At 44.0% G+C, this 22,442-nt stretch overlaps 1 protein-coding gene across 3 annotated transcripts; it reads left to right on the top strand.

Annotated features, from left to right (window-relative positions):
- The first annotated feature begins 377 nt into the window (after positions 1-377).
- On the top strand, positions 378-22,016 carry LOC311140347 (uncharacterized protein). Of its 3 annotated transcripts, none has more exons than XM_084175369.1 (8): positions 378-622; positions 14,155-14,215; positions 14,753-14,791; positions 15,047-15,079; positions 15,752-15,847; positions 16,140-16,208; positions 16,854-16,896; positions 18,666-22,016. In XM_084175369.1, exons 2-8 carry the CDS (start codon positions 14,164-14,166, stop codon positions 18,709-18,711), a joined length of 378 nt encoding a protein of 125 aa, XP_084031495.1. In that variant the 5' UTR covers positions 378-622; positions 14,155-14,163; the 3' UTR covers positions 18,712-22,016. The 3 variants fall into 3 exon arrangements, with proteins under 3 accessions (XP_084031495.1, XP_084031496.1, XP_084031497.1); XM_084175370.1 differs by lacking the exon at positions 378-622 and adding an exon at positions 3,223-3,305; XM_084175371.1 differs by lacking the exon at positions 378-622 and adding an exon at positions 5,611-5,652.
- Positions 22,017-22,442: the final 426 nt, after the last annotated feature.

Genomic DNA, 22,442 nt, shown 5'->3' with positions numbered 1-22,442 from the left:
GGATAGTTATGCTGGGGGAACATCATAAGGAACTTCCCACTAGTTGAACTGGCCCAGCATATGCCTGATGAAAAAAAATATTAAACTTCATACATCTAGTGCAGTCATAGGCAATACATTTACAAAAGCGTAATAGTGACTAGAATGGGCAGACTATAGGACATTCCCATGTTTAAACTAAAATGGGGCTAATGAGATGTCTTCAATCTGAAAAAGCTATAAATTGTACAAACACTAGTCGAGGAGAGCAAATAAATATGTTATGAAGCTAAATGTTGGAACATTGCATTTGCAGAAAAGTGACCGCTTTCACAGCGCACACTGATCACCTGTAAGTAAAACCTACTGTATATGTTTCATGCCAAGCTAAGAGCACTGAGCAGTGTGTAACTACTGGAAAACAGATAACACTATCAGGGCAGGTGTCAGATTTCACCTGGCTCAGCAGCCAATGAGAGAATTCAGAGCACAGTTCCTAGTTCCTAACCCCTGTCTGATGTGCACCTGTGCGCACATTCTCAGGAAGTTCCCATGTTGCCAGGGATCACAACGACAGTGGAACAAAACATAGCAGTGGTCTAGAATCAACTCTGCACAGCTAGAAGTGTCAACACGACCTGAGGTGAGTGATGCTTTCCATATAAACTTAGAATGTAGCAAGAGCCTTGATTAAAAGATGTCAGCTGTGTGGCAAACATTACGTTAAAACTATCCACTTTCAGCACTGTCTTGTATAATTTAGGATGTGGGACTGTGAAGAAACTGCTTTAGTATTCTTTGCATGAGCAGTTTGAGCTGTTAAACACATTTTTGTAATACTTATTTTGTAAGAACACATGTCCGGGGCAGGACTAGTTAATGATTGACAGTCGACAAGTGGGTTATAATGCTTACATTGAGGGATAACCACTACAGAAAAGCTTTGGTTTAATATGGACATCCTCTAAAGCATAACCTACAGACATTTAAAAAAAATAAAAACATTTTTAGTCATTTAGCAGACGCTCTTATCCAGAGCGACTTACAGTTAGTAAGTGCATTTTCATACTGGCCCCCCGTGGGAAACGAACCCACAACCCTGGCGTTGCAAGCGCCATGCTCTACCAACTGAGCTACAGGGGACTACAAAGGTGCTCTGTTAACAAGTATGTTCATTTTAAACCAAAACCTCAGTTACTGCGCTGCCAACAATCCTAAATAGCTTAGTTTTAATCAACACCAATGTGAATAAGACAGAGAGGGAAGAGAGGTGACTGTCTAAACTGTAGCTTCAGCACTTTACATTCTGCATGTCAAAAGCCATTATAAGCTGCCAGACAATGCACTAATCTAGCATTGCTTGTCAGATGGTTGCAAGCTTCCATTGGAGGACCCATGACCACCTGATTAACAAATGGGAGAGAAGGGCCTAATTAGAAGTCTACTAAGGTGCCCCCAGCATTACCATGACATTAAATGGCACTATGCTAAGGGATAGAATATCAGGCTGGCACAATATCCAGGCAGGTCAATGTCTTCATTATCTAAAGAACTGAGACACAGGTAGCCCCACCCCACTAATAACACAAAACTATACAAATAGTTACTCAGAGTCAGAGGATAACTGTTGAGTCTTGAGTGGCTTAAGGCAGAGGGAAGGGCAACATAACAGTATGTTGAATATGTGGATTACATGAGTCTTCACAAGATATTTAATGTAAATGTAATGTCTATCCTGAGTGATGATTCACACCACACATACAGTATGGCATAACTTATTAAGAGAAAGCTTACAACTCAGTATTGGCCTAATTGGCCTGCATGTCAATCCAAGGCTTGGGCCAAGACCTACAACCTTTATCTTGCATAAATAAACAAATTGGGTGATATTTCACTTGAGTCACAATGATGGGAATTACATTGAATGGCACACATTGTAACTAAGCAAAGGCAGAATGAGGGAACCAGGGCCAGCCCTTGCCTTTTGGGGGCCCCCACCTCGCGGGTAAACGTTTGAGTGGTCGCCCTCTTGACGTGCCCAGTCGGTAATTCAGCCATTATTATTACAAGTTTAGACTCAGCCGGGGCCCTAGGCAACCACCTATGGGGGCCCTGGGCAACAAGCTATGTCACTTATGCCCAGGGGCGGCCCTGGAGAGAACACAGAAATACCCTGAAGGACTCCATCAATCTATTTCAAGAGTTTTCCAATGACCTTGCACACAGAAGTCACACACACATTGTCTGGAAATATGCAAAAGGAAAAGGCTTGCTAAACCATAAGAGGGATGCAGTACTTACCAATAACTAAGAGGTAGCACACCTGGAACAGCAACATAAACTTAATTGTTGGGAACAGAAACAGTTGTTTAGTTGGATCAAATGAACAGAAAAACAACTGTATTTAGATTGTCGTATTTTTTGTTGAAGAAATACTTTGCTAACCCCAAATTCACACACATGATAATTGAAGCATTTGCACAGGCAGAAAACAATTCTGATAGTTCTTCCACTAATTGGTATTTTGACCAATCACATCAGATCTTTTTACATCTGATCTTTTTCTAAAGACCAATTAGTGGGAAAAAAGATCAGAATTGGTCTGCCTGTCTAAACACAGCCATCGACTGAATTGCAGTTGGTGACTGATCTATAAATCACCTTGCACTATAAATAACTATTCATTATTATTTATAGATCAGTCAGACAGTGACACTTTGCCCACAATGTATCACGGATTTGATGCTCTCAAACACAGGCAAGGTGTTGATTGCTGGCCGTAATTAGCTCAGATTGACAGGTGAGTTTGAGCTTCGCTCAAGGAGGGAACAACATGAACACGTGTTACACTGCAATACCTCTCTCTTTCGAAGAAGGGCTGTAAAATTGACTTCAGTGTCACAACCAAATGATAGTGCTTTCATTTCAGAACATTGCAATGGAAAATTCAAACGTTCAATTTCATCTTCAAACCAACGTCTTCACTGTAAGTGCTGCTATAAAAGACAACTGCCGCATATGTGTCTCTTTATTGTATAGGCCTAGGTGTACTCTAACACAAGGGTATTTTTCATATCTTCCCTGCAAAACATCCGCGCAAACATTATGTCAATGACTTATTTAGGGTATTTCTTTCTTCTAAGCGATGTGATAAATTGCCAGTGAATTTCCTTTTTGTTTTTTCGAACATGTTCCTCTGAACTTGGCCCTTGCAGCAGCACAGTGCTTCCTGCCACAGGCGTGTGAACATCTTGCAGGTTCATTTTAGTCTCATAATAGTCTATTGTGAAACACAGCTGGTCGCACGGTGCAGAAAGTCAGTGTAGGTGAGTACCTTTGCGTGGGCACCAGACAGAACCAAATCTATAATAACTCTAACATTTATAGACTATGACATTATAGAAGACAGTCTGAAGTGTACTATGTGAAAATGCTTTATTTAAAATCTTTTGGTGTTTTTTAATATATATAGTTTAATTGGTGTTGAAATGGCTCGACACAAGTTGAGTAAATGTCAGCTCATGTTCTGTTGTTGGTTGTCTGGGGCTGATATATTAATACAAACATTATAAAATAGGCTACAGTAGCCTCAGTCTTTCCTACATAGGAAACCAGGTAACTTTTGCACAGATTCTGTGATGTGTTGGCTACCTGAACAAGAGAAGTGAAACAGTGAAATTACATATTTTATGATCATATTAATATGAGAGCAAAAACATTGGCAAAAGCTGGAGAAAAGGGTATTATGGATTTCTACTTAGGCTAAATAGGCTTATTGGTATGTGTTTTGTTGTCTTGCTAATATTGGTCTCTGTTGGAGCAGAAACCATTCACCCTTTCTGTGCACTGCAGTGTACTGTCTTTTCTTCTGTATGGCTGCCAAAGCAGAACGAGTTTGCCTTTATAACTATTTTATCAGCCAGCTAATGACTAAGGCAGGGTACTGAACCTAAACGTTCTGTTTGTAAGCTGTCCTAACTGTGTAATGATAATGACTCACAGAAAGTTCTCTCATTCAAATTGTGGCTGGATTGAAACACTGAAGCAGTTATTCCGTTTTTGTGTATTCATTCTCAACCACATAGTTGAGGTGATCCTAATGTTTTGCTAAGTTTGTTTATTGGCAGTCATTAACATTGGACCTATAGGCTACTACCTGCCTCACTGCCCTTTATATGATGAACTCCAAATGGTCCCCTGGTAGAGCATGGCGCTTGCAACGCCAGGGTTGTGGGTTCGTTTCCCACGGGGGGCCAGTATGAAAATGTATGCACTCACTAACTGTAAGTCGCTCTGGATAAGAGCGTCTGCTAAAATGTAGTTACAGTAAGCTTCAAATGTAATGACTAGTCCCATAATGAAGTAGATTTATAGTCTGTTGTGTTGATAAGGGCTGTAGCCTCAGACAGAGAAGGAGCGATCACACAGTCAGGCTTTATGACTCAACACGAAACACAGACAAGACAGTCATTCTCTCACTTCCTGTCTTGTGCACACGTGTGCCTGTGTGTCTGCAATGTGTTTTTGTGTTTGCTTGTGTGTGTCAGCCTGACCTGAATATTTTCTCAGATCAAACAACCAAGTTTTTAGAGACCTTTAGTTCTACTATACTAAAGAGTGGTGGAAGCCCACATTGACATCAAATGGTTCAAACTTGTTGGGAGAAGTCTGTGCGCACAGAGCAGCCAAGGCAGAGGATATTGAACATTTGTTTGAATCAACTGTATTTCTGAGAGGGATGTGAGACCCAACTGTGAAGGTCTAGATTATTAAGAGGCTCGGATGAACATGGAATACTGTAAAATGTAAATGTAAATGAAATCCTTCAGTGAGCTTGAAACCTGAGGGGGTGTCTAGGTCAGTGTTTACACTCGATTATTTTCCAGGCAGGATGCAAAGGCCCATAAATCAATATCCCGGGCTTCTAAAAGTTTAAATTGAAATCACTTGAAGACTTCTTCTCTTAGAGAACACAGAGCTAGGCTGAGGAGCCCGCCACAGCTTTACAGGTGTAGAGAAAACACTGGTCTGGTCCAGGTATGTAGGGATTAGTCTGGTCATGGTGATAGTGCTGTTTCATTAACAAAACAAAGAACAGCAGCAGCATCTCTCCATCAGATGGCTGTTGAAGATGTTTTGTCTAATTGAATAGCATTAAAGTTTCCCTGAACGATGGCGCTGATGGGGTACAGCGCTACACTGAAGTGAGACACAGTATACTCCTATATAACACTGTTATGCAAGTCAGCGAGCCATGGGCCAAACACATCACATGCACAATGTACTGTACTTCAGTAATGGTAGTCGCAACAGTCAGCACAGTGGTCATCATCATGTCAGAATCAATTCTTAGTCTTGTGACTGTCTCTGTTGTCTGCAGTTCCTTTTGTTGGTCAGTCAGATAGAGAGATGCTCAGACAGATCCTCAGGCAGACAGAAAGCAGAATCTGGGGCCTTGTTTAAAATGTTCCATTCGGTTCTGTGATGATGATGATAGCATGTCTGCAAAGGGATGGTCACATCCTCTCTGTGTACTTTGCTACTGTGGGTTTCATCCTGAAACTGCCCATTTCTTCATTTGGTTCACAAACACAGCCAGCCCAGTGCCACACTCGGATGTTGCCTGATGCTGAATTGCTTCATGGCAACCTGTGGGCATGCTCTCAATAGCAGGTAATGTCCTCTGACTGTGTTTATGTGCATATTTACCTGCTCCATTATTGTTGTTTGTGGCCTGTTGCCATAGTGTAAGGGCCATTTGTTGTTTATGGGTTATAGAAAGAGACTATTTGCATTTAACTCACCTAGATAAACGGCTTCTGTGGAGGAGACAGTTGAGTAAATATTTCAATATAAATATTTTCTCCCTTCACTGAACAATAGAAAGCAGAGCTACCACATTTTGAAATTGAATGGCAATGAATAACAAATAATCTGGTAGCTATCTCTCCCTCTCTCCCTCTCTTCTTTATATATGTTAATCTTTTGCTCTCTTGTTATATTTCTGTCTGTTTGTTCTTGCTGTGCTGTATGATAAAAACTGTATGATAAAAGTTTAATCTAGCTTTTCTCTCTGTCTCTCTGTCTTTCTCTCTTTGTCTGTCACTCTCTCTATCTTGCCACATTAGTGGGTTTTTTTCACTCACGTCATTTATGTCAGTCATGTGTGTTCGTGAGAGACAGAGATAGTGGCATTTATTCATCTAGCTGCCTGTCTGGGAAAAAATGTATGTATATGTTTGTGTGATTGTTATAATTTTTTTATAAAATCAAATTTTATTTGTCACATACACGAGTTTAACAGATGTTATTGTGGGTGTAGCGAAATGCTTGTGCTTCTAGCTCCGACAATACAGTCATATCTAACAAGTAATATCTAACAATTTCACAACATATACCCAATACACACAAAACTAGTAAGGAATGGAATTAAGAATACATATATGGACGAGCAATGACAGAGCGACATGGACTAAGATACAGTGGAATATTATAGAATACAGTATATACATGAGATGAGTAATGCAAGATATGTAACTAGTGACTAGTGTTCCATTTATTAAAGTGGCCAATGTGCTAGTGAAGGCTATTTAACAGTCTGATGGCCTTGAGATAGAAGCTGTTTTTCATTCTCTCGGTCCCAGCTTTGATGCACCTGTACTGACCTCGCCTTTTGGATGATAGCGGGGTGAACAGGCAGTGGCTCGGGTGGTTGATGTCCTTGATGATGTTTTTGGCCTTCCTGTGACACCGGGTGCTGTAGGTGTCCTGGAGGGCAGGTAGTTTGCCCCCAGTAATGCGTTCGGCAGACTGCACCACCCTCTGGAGAGCCCAGCGGTTGCAGGCAGTGTGGTTGCCGTACCAGGCGGTGATACAGCCCGACAGGATGCTCTCAATTGTGCATCTGTAAAAGTTTGAGAGGGTATTAGGTGCCAAGCCAAATTTCTTCAGCCTCCTGAGCCTTCTTCACCACACTGTCTGCGTGGGTGGACCATTTCAGTTTGTCAGTGTCATGCCCTGGCTCTGGGGAGGCTTGTATGTTGAGCCAGGGTGTGAGTGTTCTTTGTTTTTCTAGTTCATGTATGTCTATGTTGGCCAGAGTGGTTCTCAATCAGAGGCAACGAGTGTCAGCTGTTTCTGGTTGTCTCTGATTGGGAACCATATTTAGACAGGCTGTGTTCCCACAGTGTTTGTGGGATCTTGTTCCAGTGTGGTTTGTGTTAGACCGAGGACGTCACGTTATCGTTTGTTGTTTTGTTCGTGTAATCATTAAATAAAAAGTATGTTCGCCTTCAATGCTGCGCCTTGGTCCTCTGTATCCGACGATCGTGACAGTCAGTGATGTGTACGCTAAGAAACTTGAAGCTTTCCACCTTCTCCACTGTGGTCCCGTCGATGTGGATAGGGGGATGCACCCACTGCTGTTTCCTGAAGTCCATGATCATCTCCTTTGTTTTGTTGACGTTGAGTGAGAGGTTATTTTCCTGGCAACACACTCCCAGAGCCCTCACCTCCTCCCTGTAGGCTGTCTCATCATTGTTGGTAATCAAGCCTACAACTGTTACAGTGAGGGAAAAAAGTTTTTGATCCATTTACATTTTACATTTACATCATTTAGCAGACGCTCTTATCCAGAGCGACTTACAAATTGGTGCATTCACCTTATAGCCAGTGGGATAACCACTTTACAATATATATATATATATTTTTTGGGGGGGTGTGGGGTAAGGGGGGGTAGAAGGATTACTTTATCCTATCCCAGGTATTCCTTAAAGAGGTGGGGTTTCAAGTGTCTCCGGAAGGTGGTGAGTGACTCCGCTGTCCTGGCGTCGTGAGGGAGCTTGTTCCACCATTGGGGTGCCAGAGCAGCGAACAGTTTTGATTGGGCTGAGCGGTAACTGTGCTTCCGCAGAGGTATGGGGGCCAGCAGGCCAGAGGTGGATGAACGCAATGCCCTCGTTTGGGTGTAGGGACTGATCAGAGCCTGAAGGTACGGAGGTGCCGTTCCCCTCACAGCTCTGTAGGCAAGCACCATGGTCTTGTAGCAGATGCAAGCTTCAACTGGAAGCCAGTGGATTGTGCGGAGGAGCGAGGTGACGTGAGAGAACTTGGGAAGGTTGAACACCAGACGGGCTGCGACATTCTGGATGAGTTGTAGGGGTTTAATGGCACAGGCAGGGAGCCCAGCCAACAGCGAGTTGCAGTAATCCAGACGGGAGATGACAAGTGCCTGGATTAGGACCTGTGCCGCTTCCTGTGTAAGGCAGGGTCGTACTCTCCGGATATTGTAGAGCATGAACCTACAGGATCGGGTCACCGCCTTGATGTTAGCGGAGAACGACAGGGTGTTGTCCAGGGTCACGCAAAGGCTCTTCGCACTCTGGGAGGAGGACACAACGGAGTTGTCAACCGTGATGGCGAGATCATGGAATGGGCAGTCCTTCCCCGGGAGGAAGAGCAGCTCCGTCTTGCCAAGGTTCAGCTTGAGGTGGTGATCCGTCATCCACACTGATATGTCTTCCAGACATGCAGAGATGTGATTCGCCACCTGGTTATCAGAAGGGGGAAAGGAGAAGATTAGTTGTGTGTCGTCTGCGTAGCAATGATAGGAGAGGCCATGTGAGGATATGACAGAGCCAAGTGACTTGGTGTATAGCGAGAATAGGAGAGGGCCTAGAACTGAGCCCTGGGGGACACCAGTGGTGAGAGCACGTTGTGCGGAGACAGATTCACGCCACGCCACTTGTTAGGAGCGACCTGTCAGGTAGGACGCAATCCAAGAGTGAGCCGCGCCGGAGATGCCCAACTCGGAGAGGGTGGAGAGGAGGATCTGATGGTTCACAGTATCAAAGGCAGCAGACAGGTCTAGAAATACAAGAGCAGAGGAGATAGAGTTAGCTTTAGCAGTGCGGAGAGCCTCCGTGACACAGAGAAGAGCAGTCTCAGTTGAATGACCAGTCTTGAAACCTGACTGGTTTGGATCAAGAAGGTCATTCTGAGAGAGATAGCAAGAGAGTTGGCTAAAGACGGCACACTCAAGAGTTGGAAGGGACATAGCCAGCGGTCAAGGATGAGTTGATGAGTGAGGTGAGGTAAGGGAGAAGGTCACCAGAGATGGTCTGGAGAAGAGAGGGGGGGATAGGGTCAAGTGGGCAGGTTGTTGGGCGGCCGGCCGTCACAAGTCGCAAGATTTCATCTGGAGAGAGAGGGGAGAAAGAAGTCAAAGCATAGGGTAGGGCAGTGTGAGCAGGACCAGCAGTGTCATTTGACTTAACAAACGAGGATCGGATGTCGTCAACCTTCTTTTCAAAATGGTTGACGAAGTCATCCACAGAGAGGGAGGAGGGGGGGGGGGGGGGAGGATTCAGCAGGGAGGAGAAGGTGGCAAAGAGCTTCCTAGGGTTAGAGGCAGATGCTTGGAATTTAGAGTGGTAGAAAGTGGCTTTAGCAGCAGAAACATATGAAGAAAATGTAGAGAGGAGGGAGTGAAAAGATGCCAGGTCCGCAGGGAGTCTAGTTTCCCTCCATTTCCGCTTGGCTGCCCGGAGCCCTGTTCTGTGAGCTCGCAATGAGTCATCAAGCCACGGAGCAGGAGGGGAGGACCGAGCCGGCCGGGAGGATAGGGGACATAGAGAGTCAAAGGATGCAGAAAGGGAGGAGAGGAGGGTTGAGGAGGCAGAATCAGGAGATTGGAGGGAGAAGGATTGAGCAGAGGGAAGAGATGATAGGATGGAAGAGGAGAGAGTAGCTGGAGAGAGAGAGCGAAGGTTGCGACGGCGCATTACCATCTGAGTAGGGGCAGAGTGAGTAGTTTTGGAGGAGAGCGAGAGAGAAAAGGATACAAAGTAGTGGTCGGAGACTTGGAGGGGAGTTGCAGTGAGGTTAGTAGAAGAACAGCATCTAGTAAAGATGAGGTCAAGCGTATTGCCTACCTTGTGAGTAGGGGGGGACGGTGAGAGGGTGAGGTCAAAAGAGGAGAGGAGTGGAATGAAGGAGGCAGAGAGAAATGAGTCAAAGGTAGACGTAGGGAGGTTGAAGTCACCCAGAACTGTGAGGGGTGAGCCATTCTCAGGAAAGGAACTTATCAAGGCGTCAAGCTCATTGATGAACTCTCCAAGGGAACCTGGAGGGCGATAAATGACAAGGATGTTAAGCTTGAATGGGCTAGTGACTGTGACAGCATGGAATTCAAATGAGGAGATAGACAGATGGGTCAGGGGAAAAATTGAGAATGTCCACTTGGGAGAGATGAGGATTCCTGTGCCACCACCCCGCTGACCAGATGCTGTCGGGGTATGCGAGAACACATGGTCAGATGAGGAGAGAGCAGTAGGAGTAGCAGTGTTTTCAGTGGTAATCCATGTTTCCGTCAGTGCCAAGAAGTCGAGGGACTGGAGGGTAGCATAGGCATGATCCCCTGCTGATTTTGTACGTTTGCCTACTGACAAAGAAATGATCAGTCTATAATTTTAATGGTAGGTTTTTTTGAACAGTGAGAGACAGAATAACAACAAAAAAATCCAGAAAAACTCATGTCAAAAATGTTATAAATAGATTTCCATTTTAATGAGGGAAATAAGTATTTGACCCCCTCTCAATCAGAAAGATTTCTGGCTCCCAGGTGTCTTTTATACAGGTAACGAGCTGAGATTAGGAGCACACTCTTAAAGGGAGTGCTCCTAATCTCAGTTTGTTACCTGTATGAAAGACACCTGTCCACAGAAGCAATCAATCAATCAGATTCCAAACTCTCCACCATGGCCAAGACCAAAGAGCTCTCCAAGGATGTCAGGGACAAGATTGTAGACCTACACAAGGCTAGAATGGGCTACAAGACCATCACCAAACAGCTTGGTGAGAAGGTGACAACAGTTGGTGCGATTATTCGCAAATGGAGGAAACACAAAAGAACTGTCAACTCCCTCGGCCTGGGGCTCATGCAATATCTCACCTTGTGGAGTTGCAATGATCATGAGAACGGTGAGGAATCAGCCCAGAACTACACGGGAGGATCTTGTCAATGATCTCAAGGCAGCTGGGACCATAGTCACCAAGAAAACAATTGGTAACACACTACGCCGTGAAGGACTGTTTGCCAATGATTCAGAGGAGAACTGGGTGAAAGTGTTGCGGTCAGATGAGACCAAAATGGAGCTCTTTGGCATCAACTCAACTCGACGTGTTTGGAGGAGGAGGAATGCTGCCTATGACTCCAAGAACACCATCCCCACCGTCAAACATGGAGGTGGAAACATTATGCTTTGGGGGTGTTTTTCTACTAAGGGGACAGGACAACTTCACCACATGAAAGGAACAATGGACGGGGCCATGTACCGTCAAATCTTGGGTGAGAACCTCCTTCCCTCAGCCAGGGCATTGAAAATGGGTCGTGGATGGGTATTCCAGCATGACAATGACCCAAAACACACGGCCAAGGCAACAAAGGAGTGGCTCAAGAAGAAGCACATTAAGGTCCTGGAGTGGCCTAGCCAGTCTCCAGACCTTAATCCCATAGAAAATCTGTGGAGGGAGCTGAAGGTTCGAGTTGCCAAACGTCAACCTCGAAACCTTAATGACTTGGAGAAGATCTGCAAAGAGGAGTGGGACAAAATTCCTCCTGAGATGTGTGCAAACCTGGTGGCCAACTACAAGAAACGTCTGACCTCTGTGATTGCCAACAAGGGTTTTACCACCAAGTACTAAGTCATATTTTGCAGAGGGGTCAAATACTTATTTCCCTCATTAAAATGCAAATCAATTCATAACATTTTTGACATGCGTTTTTCTGGATTTTTGTTGTTGTTATTCTGTCTCTCACTGTTCAAGTAAACCTACCATTAAAATTATAGACTGATCATTTCTTTGTCAGTGGGCAAACGTACAAAATCAGCAGGGGATCAAATACTTTTTTCCCTCACTGTATGTCATCTGCAAACTTGATGATTGAGTTGGAGGCGTACTTGGCCACGCAGTCATGGGTGAACAGGGAGTACAGGAGGGGAATGAGCACCCACCCTTGTGGGGCCCCAGTGTTGAGGATCAGCGAAGTGGAGATGTTGTTTCTTACCATCACCACCTGGGAGCGGCCCGTCAGGAAGTCCAGGACCCAGTTGCACAGGGCGGGGTTCAGACCCAGGTTCTCGAGCTTAATGATGAGCTTGGAGGGTACAATGGTGTTGAATGCTGAGCTATAGTCAATGAACAGCATTCTTACATAGGTATTCCTCTTGTCCAGATGGGATAGGGCAGTGTGCAGTGTGATGGCGATTGCATCGTCTGTGGATCTATTGGGGCGGTAAGCAAATTGAAGTGGGTTTAGGGTGACAGGTAAGGTAGAGGTGATATGATCCTTGACTAGTCTCTCAAAGCACTTCATGATGACAGAGGTGAGTGCTACGGGGCGATAGTCATTTAGTTCAGTTACCTTTGTTTTCTTGGGTACAGGAACAATGGTGGCCATCTTGAAGCATGTGGGGACAGCAGACTGGGATAAGGAGAGATTGAGTATGTCCGTAAACAAACCAGCCAGCTGGTCTGCGCATGCTCTGGGGGGTGTTGTTATCATTCAGAATGTAACCCTATAAACAAGATCAAGATGTTATTTGGGACAGGCTTAGCCAGCGAGGTATGCTGCTCCGCTCAACGTGTGTGTATTGGGACAAAAACACAAGGGGAAACAAATGGCAGTAAAACAAGGCTTTTGTTTGGGCAATAATCTAATTTGTACATGTTGCCTTGACTCTTGATGTCTTCACACTGCCAAGGTAAACAAATATGTGGCAACACTGTCCCAACTGGAAGTTCAACTGGACTTCCGTAACATATTATTGGGGGTAGAGGGCAATAAGGATAGGGGGTAGGAGGTTGGTGGAAACTCCCCAGGCAGCCTCTCGAAGCCCTGGTGTACAGCCTGTCCAATGTCCCAACAATGCAGTTAATCTCCGTTCACTTCCCAGAGCCCTCACATAGTACTGTAGTCATTAGCTAGAGGAAGCAGGGTCCTTGTACACAATGGGCATCGCTGACAATGTGGGGGAGGGCAGCAGTAGCAGCATTTGCTCCATTTCTCTAAGGGGGAATTCTCCCACCACTCTACCCCTGGTTCCCTTGTAGAGCAGAGGCTTCTGGGCCCATGCCAGGGAGCCGTGTTATATTTGAGCACCGAAGCGTCATCCGCCCAGTCGGACATTGACTAGGGAAGAGGTCATTCCCAAGCCTGGGCCCATTTTAAAAATACAGCCGATTGTACTGCGGCTGGCCAGCTGGTCAAGGCTTTGTTTAGCTAGGAACAGCTGTGTTCCACATCTGTATGTTGGAGAGATGAGCGAATAGAGGAAGAGAACAGACTCTGTTCTGGGCCCGCTGCCACCAGGAAGTAGTGTGAGGTTTCTCAAGAAGGCGGCAAAAAAATAAATCCCACTCGCAGCTAAAGCCGATGTGACTGTTAGGCCATCTTCCAAAGTGGAGCTGACAGAAACTTAAATATTTGTTTAATTACGAATAACTTTTCAGTGTCTAAACAGAGGGTGACAGCGTTTAATGCCTAACACGGCGTAAATTAATTACCTTTACCAATCATAATGATGAAAATGACTGGTTAGAACACAGTGCTGTGGCTTAACGCACCATTCAAACCGTTACACACACAGTACACACAGTCACACACAATCACACAAGACAAAATGTAAAGGTACACCGATTCACCCATAGTCACACACAGTTACACACCGTTACCCAGGTGGGAGGGGAAAGTGTTGAAAAGGCACTTCATGCCAGCTGGCTGTGACTGAGTTCTCAGAGAGGGACAGGGTTACTTTCTGCTGAGCACTGGGAAACACAGTTTACATCCACCCCTACCCCCTGAGACAAGATATACATCGTCCTCTAACATCAGGGCAGTGCTTGTGCCACCTGGATGGAGTTGTGTCATCATGATAGTCACTGTCGTTATTGCAGAATATAGTGTTCCCAATACCTGTCATTTTCCATTGACTACCTGTGGTTCTGAGGTAAACCTAAATGTTTGAGTAAACAACAGACAGCCTCAACAAGACTATAGATGACTCTCGCTTTCGCTTTTTCAAACGGGAAGATTTTCATTTTTCACACACATCAATAGCAGAATATTAATGACTGGTATTTATAACTTTGTTTCTTCTCCTCTCTCCCCTCCAGCATTCGAAGATGTTGCGATTGCTGTTTCTGTGTCTGATTGTGACTCTGCGAGGAGCTGCTGGTACGTATCGTATGTTCTCACCTTCCCACTACGCTCTGGCAGAAGACACTGAGACACTGATAAAGATCTAATCACACAGATCAGCTTTTTATTTTTTTAATGCCTGTATGTGTTCCACACAAGAAATATACACGATCTCTCTCTGAGTCCTATAGCTTCCAGAGATAGCAGAATATTAAGTGGAAAACTCCTTAGAAGAACCTAGGCTGATACTTAAGTATATTTTGAGGAAATAACCTGTGTATGCTACAGTATTGTTTTACTATCTATCTAAAGGTATAGTTAGTTATAATATTAAGACTGATATCTTTACCATGAGCTAAATGCCCTAGCCACAGAGGTATAGAGTTCATGAGTGAGTATACCATTGAACAGATGGTAGCTCAATCATTCTGTATATCCCACAGTAGTAGTTCATAGGAGAGTAGCCCTGCTCCAGTATTGTGCAGAGATGCATTGAATAACCTTAGTGATGTACAGTAAGATGCTGCTGTGAGTTAATCTGGTCCCATACTCCTCATCTCTTTTCCCATACAGCTTCCTCAGAGGAGAGTGAAGGATCAGCAGACGTAGCAGGTATGGAATACATCTTCATCTGGAAACCAAAGGGGACAAAATCACATGTAGCATGAAATCAGGAGTATTTGAAAAGCGTTTTGCAAATGTTACAAAAGTTATGATTATGTTGAGCCGATAATGTTCCATGAGTGAACCCTCAAATGAAGCACAGCAATATAACTTCTGATAATCTTTAAACGTGTTTAATACTAGCTACTATATATTGATGCTGACTGGGCTTTTTCCTCTTCCTCTGTCCTGAATGTCCCACAGATGGCGACGATGAAGATCTAGCCATACAAAACAGTGAGTTTAGCCCTTTAGCTCGCCCCCTGTTAGAAATGTGATGGGCAAGCAGACCAGTCAGCAGAGTGAGAAGTCACACCCCTGTTACATCACCGTTCCCCCATCATTACCCCCAGAATGGAATAAATTATCTGTGGGGAGAACCCCCCTGTGGATCCATCCAGCAGGAGTTAGACTAGACAGACACGTAGAGATCCTCCTCCCCTCCGCCCTGCCAGGGCGCTAATCCACATTGGCATTCTCATTCTCTCCCGGCGCCGCTCGCTGTCACTCTTCATCTTCCCAATGATGTTGCTTCAATATAATTACAGAGCTGTTTAGGACAGGGATGGCTGCCCCACGTCTTCTGGAGAAACACCTTCTCTCAGCCTGGCCAGGAGAGGAGCTGCACTGCCAAAGCCCTCCTTCCTCCCTCTCCTCCTCATCAGAACCCAGGAGTGAATGTTGAATGAACAATGATTGGCTGGGAGTGAAATCGATCCAATCAGAATGATGATCTGTTAAATCTGCCAGTTCTGTTCCTGCTGCCACGTTGATCAGACAGTGATGGAATTAGTCCATGAAGTCAGTGAGCAGATGAATGTGTGTTTGTTTGTATGTGTCTACTGGTGATATCCTTCTAACAGGAAATGGAGGTCGGAGAATAATTAGGTGTGTCGTTGCCTGTTTCAGTGATCCCAAGGCTCAGGCAAGATCCCGTGGATATCGAAACTGAAACTGGTGATACTGTGGACACAAACAAGGCAACAGGAGACAAAGTAGCAGAAGGTAGGAAAAACTTTGTTTACAACTTGTTCTACTTTTACAGTATGTAAAATGTAAGTAACCTTATTTCTGCATGTCATTAGGCCCATAGGTTCCTTCTTACTTGATGAACTGTAATTGCAATGTGCTATAAATCCATTTATAAGTAAATATTTTAGCAAATTCACACTTCTTGGTTTGTATGAACATTAGCCATGTCATACTAAAATAATTTTGTTCATTAAGCTTGTACGTTCATTTCGTCCCAGTGTGTTGCAACCATCAACTCCTTTTGTCGTGTGTTATCTGCTCTCAGATGGATTCACTACCATTGTCATCATCGTAGCTGTGAGTGTGGTGGCACTATCAATCGTGGTGATAGTAGGTAAGGATTAAAAGTCAAGATAAGACCGAGGCACCCTGAAACAATATCAGACCAGATATACAGGCTACGTGACTGGCTGACCTCTTTTCACACCTCACAACACAACACATTACAGGGCCTGTATCTGGCCCAGTCAGTCAGATCAGAACTAAAGTCTTGACAAAGTAAGGTACTTCTAGTGCCATTTGTTCCCTCACTATTAGAGTATGTCTAGAGGCCTATAGTGTAGTGCTGCTTTTTATGTTATCATTTCAAATGCCCAGGGGCTAAAGGTGGAAATATGCTCCTTATCTTCTGTAAATCTAGCACATTTACAGACATGTTGATAAATCTGAATTGTCAAATAAATGTGTTAAAGTGTGCATAATATATTATTTTCAGTACTGTAAGGAAAGTCAATTTCTGTATGGGCCAAACACATTATTGCTGATGGTTTGATCAGGGACCAGATGTAGCAACCTTTAGAAAAGTGGTTTGTTGAAGTCAGTGAGTTCACAGGCCTACGGCTGTTAGGCCCTTGAGTCAGGTACTTGACCTGATTTACTCCACTTCCAGGGTGTGATGTAAGCTCTTAAATACTTAAGCAAATGTGAACTATTCTCCAGCGGCAAGGAGAAAATGGTGACCTTTTCTGTTTGTTTTCAGCCATAGTACTGGTCCGGCGCCGCATGCACAACCGACAGCAAGGGTAAGGCCACACTTCTCCATTCACTCTGTTTGTCTGAAAGTCTTACAATATGTTGTGCATATTAGGTCTCAGTGTAACCTAGCACCACTAATTTTTCCATTGACACTATCTTCCTGATAAAACTATCAGGGCTGCAATTGTTGTCCGTGGGGGATTCCATTGAGCAGTTATGGAAATTTAGTTAAATTAGACTTTTTAAAGCACGTTGAACTGTAAGTCACTCTGCCTAGTCTCTCCATGTTATTCCCCTCGGAGTGTTTACTTTCCCTAAGAGGAACAGACTTTGGGTGGGCCTTCCTCCAGCACCTAGAGATAATAGAAATCAGTGTCTCTCAGAGAGATATGCATGTTCCACTTAGTCACCCGCTACCTGACTGCCTGCCCGGCTGGAAGGGAGTGACAGAACCAGTCAAGTGAGTAACAGTCCCTCCACCGCACCGCTGGCTTGGCAACACGCTCCGCTACGGCATCATGCCAGCGTCATGTAAAACCAGACAAACTCTTGCTGACGTTGCGAAACTCAATCAGGATGAGCAGATCCACCCAGCCCCTGAGCCGTCGAGCCAGTCTGGACTTGTGCTGCAATTACCTGCACAGCCTGAAGCCATCCAGCCCAATCCACTGCTCTACCTCGCCCCTCCCTCCCTTAACTGTCAACAATGACCCAGAGAGAGCGGTCGGCCCTTCATGACCCCAAAAGGGCAAGACCCAGCCTGCTCCCAGAGCCCAGAGCAGGAATAACATGTCCATAGAAATCTAGAGTATATAGCACATTGCACAGTGAGCAGTAAATCCCAGCTCTGTCACTATGGTATGACAACATTATCTGACAACAACAATCAGAGCACAGAGATCAGCCTTAACCAGTTGAACAGACAGTGAGAGATAGTCAGTTAGTCATTCTCCTGGGGCCCCTGAGGGAGGAGGGAGAAGGGAGGAAGGGCGGTTCTAGTTGATAGCTCTACCTGTCTCTCTTTCTTTCTCTGGGTCTGTCTTTAGGGTTGTGTAACTGTGCTGAGTGCTGTGGGCTGGCATTCTGCAGAGTAATCAGTTTCCTTTGTCCCATGCTAGCTGCTATGTGACCTAGCCAACGGTAGAGGTTAGAGAGTTTACCTAGCACGTAGCCACCTCTGCGCTATAGATCTGATGATGCAGGCTTAGAAAGAGAAAGGGGTTAAATTCCTCTGCAGGATTAATACTGGGCTCCTAGGGCTGCAGTCAGCTCTGGCTGTGTTGTGGTGTGTGTTGAGTGATAGGTGTGCTGAAAAGAGGCTTATTCGCACAGCAACCCCCGGCTTGTTGGATAAACAGGGAGGCTTGCCAGGGCCATAAGTCCCACCTGGGGAGGGGATGTTTGGAAGTAATGCAGTCGCCATGTAGCACGCCAAACCCCTGCAGCGCGCTATAAACCGACATGCATTTCCTGGATTCCGACAAACAAGGATTGTAGCTACCTGCTTCTCCATGTGCGAACGCGAACAGGCTGTCTTATGGGAAGGATCTCAAAAATTGTAATCCCCAATTCTCCAAAACGTGTAATATTTATATACTGTAGTCTGTACATTTCCCAAGGACATCCAATGTTTCTGAATTGATATATCCCCATAAACTTCTAACAAGGAAATAAATATCACTGACGTGTAATGTTTTTTATATGCTATAGTAGTGAATTAATAATATTTCAGATGTGTAAAGTTTTTTGGAACGGTATAATACATTTTCCCCTCTCCCTCCCCCTCTCTCCCTCTTCTCTCCTGTCCTTTCTTTAGGATCTACTCAGCGCCTGCAGAACAGGGACTGAAAGGAACGGTCTAACCAAAGGATGAGATCCAGTCCCATTGGACGCCTGCAGGGGAGGGCCAATGAACTGAGCTCTACACCATACTGCCCTTTGACCCAGGAAGGGAACACTTTCCACCCCAGCCTGCTCTTACTGAACCACTCACTACTGCTCTCCTCTCTGTGACCGTCTGCTACTGTGTCATGGGTCCCCTCCAAAGCCAGTGTAACTTCGTTTTCTATATTTGGTCTCTTGTTTGTTTCTGTCACACATATCCCAAGGTACGTGTGAATATTTAAAGGGGCAATCTGCAGTTGCTAAATCCATTTCTGGATGTACTCATTGATTCTTAAATAATATATATGCCTCAGCTTAGTTCAACTGTCGTGCCCCATCAGAACCCAAAACATAAGCTTGTTTTACTCCAATGTTGGCAAACAAATGCTATATAGCCTCAAAACATAGTTAAAACTATAATTTTGATATCATGGATGATCAGTCCTTGCATCCGTAGCTCATAGCCTATGAATTTGAGAATGGTTACATTTCTCCAGCCCCATCCCTCAGTTTTTTACCTAAATAGGGAGAGAACGCTTTGTTATTGTTTCAACTACGGATTGTCCCTTTAAGCTTGGGACACATTGCAACATTTGGAACCAAAGTTTTGTCATTGGATTCTATTGAGAAACCCTGAAGCCAATGAATGTGACCAAATGTGACAAACTCCTTTTGTCCAAAGGCATATTTTACAAGAAAAACAAATATCCCGCTAGAAGTCATTTGCAATTGTTCCGACAGGTTTCTCGGCTCCGTCGCTAAACTAGACGGTATTCAGAGTTGAATTTGGTGCATTCAGAATGGGCTTGTTTGAATGAGACAAGCAAGTTTAATCCACCCTAAACCAGCCCAGTCCTCACTTCATTTCCCCATTCAGCTCTGTGACTTTTCCTTTCCCTGGCCTATTAGTGACAACAGCCAATGCAGTTGAAAGATAAAGCTTGTTCTCCCCTCTTCTCAACCTTTTGAAGGGAAAAAAAAGGAAAAGAAATGGGTGGAAAAAGCCAGTCAGGTCTGTTTGAACACCCACCTGAGGTGGAGAATGAATCAACCTTTGTGAATGATGTTTTCTTTTCAACCCTCTCTTTCTTTTTGAAACGCTTTCGTTCAAAACGTCAACCACATCACCGATTGTAAATAGCTCTCGGATGGCTGAGGGAAGTCTGATTTTAATGCTTTATAGTGCTGGGACGGGGGTATGGGGGTGGGAGAAATCGAGAGGATAAAATAAAGTGCAGGGGTAGGTAGGGTTGGGGGTGAGTGGGGAAATATGATGCCCATGTTTCATTCATACTGAGTATAGGACCACTCCACCATTGCTCCCTCTCTCTCTTTTCATTTAAATGGAAATCAATCGTTCCCCATGAACAACAGCTTTAGGGCCGAGGTGCTGGCTGGCTTATTTCTTACTCTGCGTTACAGAGAAAATAAGTTGTTTTGGCAGGGATCAGAGGACAGTGGGAGGTGGACATGATGTGCTTTGGCATGACAGGGCTATTCATTTGATGCGTTATCATGCGGGAACAAGGGTTGTTGTGAGTGTGTGCGAATTACACCCAAGATCAAGAAGTTTAGTGTAGTGTTGAAATCACTGGGTCTGTCAAAACAGCATTTCCACTGTCTTTCTCCACTCAACCATACTGCTGTGATGTCATCAGCTGGGGATGGGCTTGGCTGGGTTCCAGGCTGTACAGGAACACCTATGTGTTATTAGCGCCTCCATCTCACTTTGTGTTCTCTGGTTCACTCAATCAGAATTGTCCCAATCTGTTTAAGTTGATGAAATTAAATTAGTAGCTGGTGCTACTAATAGTGAGAAACAGATTGTAAATGCATACAGTGTGTTATGTGTGTGTCTGCATTCTGCATGTGTTTGTGTTTGGGGAGATTGTGTATGTGGGGTTTGATTGAAGCGTCACAACTAGCCCAGGAAGCCTTTCTTCGATGTACTCTAGCTCTGACAGCACTTCAAAAGGAGTTTAATTTGACATACAGTAAAAGAACAAAACAACTTTCACTTTCTCTTTGTATAATGACCACAGTCACATTCAAGAAAGCCTTTTTCGCTACTCAGAAATACCCTTAGAAATACCCTTCACCTACAAAGCAGACATTGTGGTTAGAAGTCAGCGACTAGTCTCTCTAAGATGAGTTTTGCATAGAACAGTTTTTCTTGCTCGTGATACAAAGTACATCTAAGAACCATTCAAGCAAGCATGTTGAATAAGCATGAACCAAACAAAGTGCAAAAATCCTAAAAGAAGTGGTTTGACCTGTGTAATGCTCTGTACGTTCAGCTACACTCGCACATCTCCATGGCATTATTCTCCTTCAAAGCCACTTCATCTATTGCATTGCTATTGTGAATGCAACAAAACTGATTGTCCTCCATTTATGTCTATTTCTGCCTTACATTGAAAAGGGGATGAGATCTTCACATTTTGGAAAAAATAATGTATTTGGAAAAGAGCTCCATGGGCTTTTTCAGCTGTGCAAAAGTTTCTCAAGGCCCATTTTTCATTGAATCTTTTTTTTTTCAAGAGAAAGCATGACCGAGTTCAGCCAATCCCTGACACTGTCAGACATGGCTCTCCAAGAGCCATTACCTATTACACAAAAGTCCTTACACCCACCCCAGCTCAAAAAAAAAAAAACTGCATTTGGTGAGAGTTTAGATTTGTTAAAGGATTGTGCATTCTGTCTTTTGATGAAAATAGGAAAATGTATCAACCAGCAGATTTTGTTTGATGGGCTTGATGAATTTCAGGGATGATGTGTCCTCTGCACAGCAATACGTTATGCAAATGTGTGTACAAAAAAAATGTTTTCTTTGAGAAGTGGCTTTGTGTATTATTATATTGTGTTTTTATGAGATGTCTGATTGTTAACTCAATATTCAAATTATAATTTAGTCTTAATTTTTAAGCACACGTCTTCATCAGTACTCATAATGTAATAATCAATGCTGATAAACCCTGTACATTCTAATGTTTGCTCAGGATCATTAACTGTTTGTAATGTACAGTGGCAAAGTGTTTCTACAATACTCTATCTCATCCATTCCTATGTCTCTGAATCTGAGTGTATTTTATAATAACTAGACCTGCACTAAAAGTGTAATCTTGCTGTTCTACTTGTACTGTAGGTTTCCACAGCCCTTTAAGAAACATAATCCCACACATTTTCCAATCATTCAATTTAGACTAGCATTACTCATGTTCTGCATATAGCTCTTCTATATTATGGATTATGACTATTTTGACATTAAATATGTTGCGCTATGCTTTGTCTCAACTTGATTGCTTCACGATACACCATATGGACACAGAGCTGGTACACTATGTGGCATAATCCAGTTTTGCTAATTTAAATTGTACAGTGAAAAGCCACTAAGAAGCTTAAAATAGCTTCCTCCTAAAACATTTTGTCAGTCTGTTTTCTGAGTAAAGAACATGCTGGAACTACTGACCATCTGTTTTCTTTGTGAGTTGTAAAATACAGGAAAGGGAAGTAAACATGTTTTATCTTTACATCCTGATAACTTTAGGAGTATTTGAAGATTAACAGATAGTGGAATGTTGTTTAGGGCCATTTTATTCACTGGCTTGTATGATGCTCGGCCGTATCTGAGGTAGTGATTTTCATCGTTTTCATAGAAACAGCTTGGATAGAGTTGAGCAGGTTGTTTGATAGAGGTGGAAGTCTGATT

Source organism: Coregonus lavaretus (genome assembly GCF_964263955.1).
Source record: "Coregonus lavaretus genome assembly, chromosome: 13".
NCBI classification, from domain to species: Eukaryota; Metazoa; Chordata; class Actinopteri; order Salmoniformes; family Salmonidae; genus Coregonus; species Coregonus lavaretus.
The sequence above is the reverse complement of the archived record's forward strand: the minus strand, read 5'-3'. Positions and strand labels throughout refer to the sequence as shown.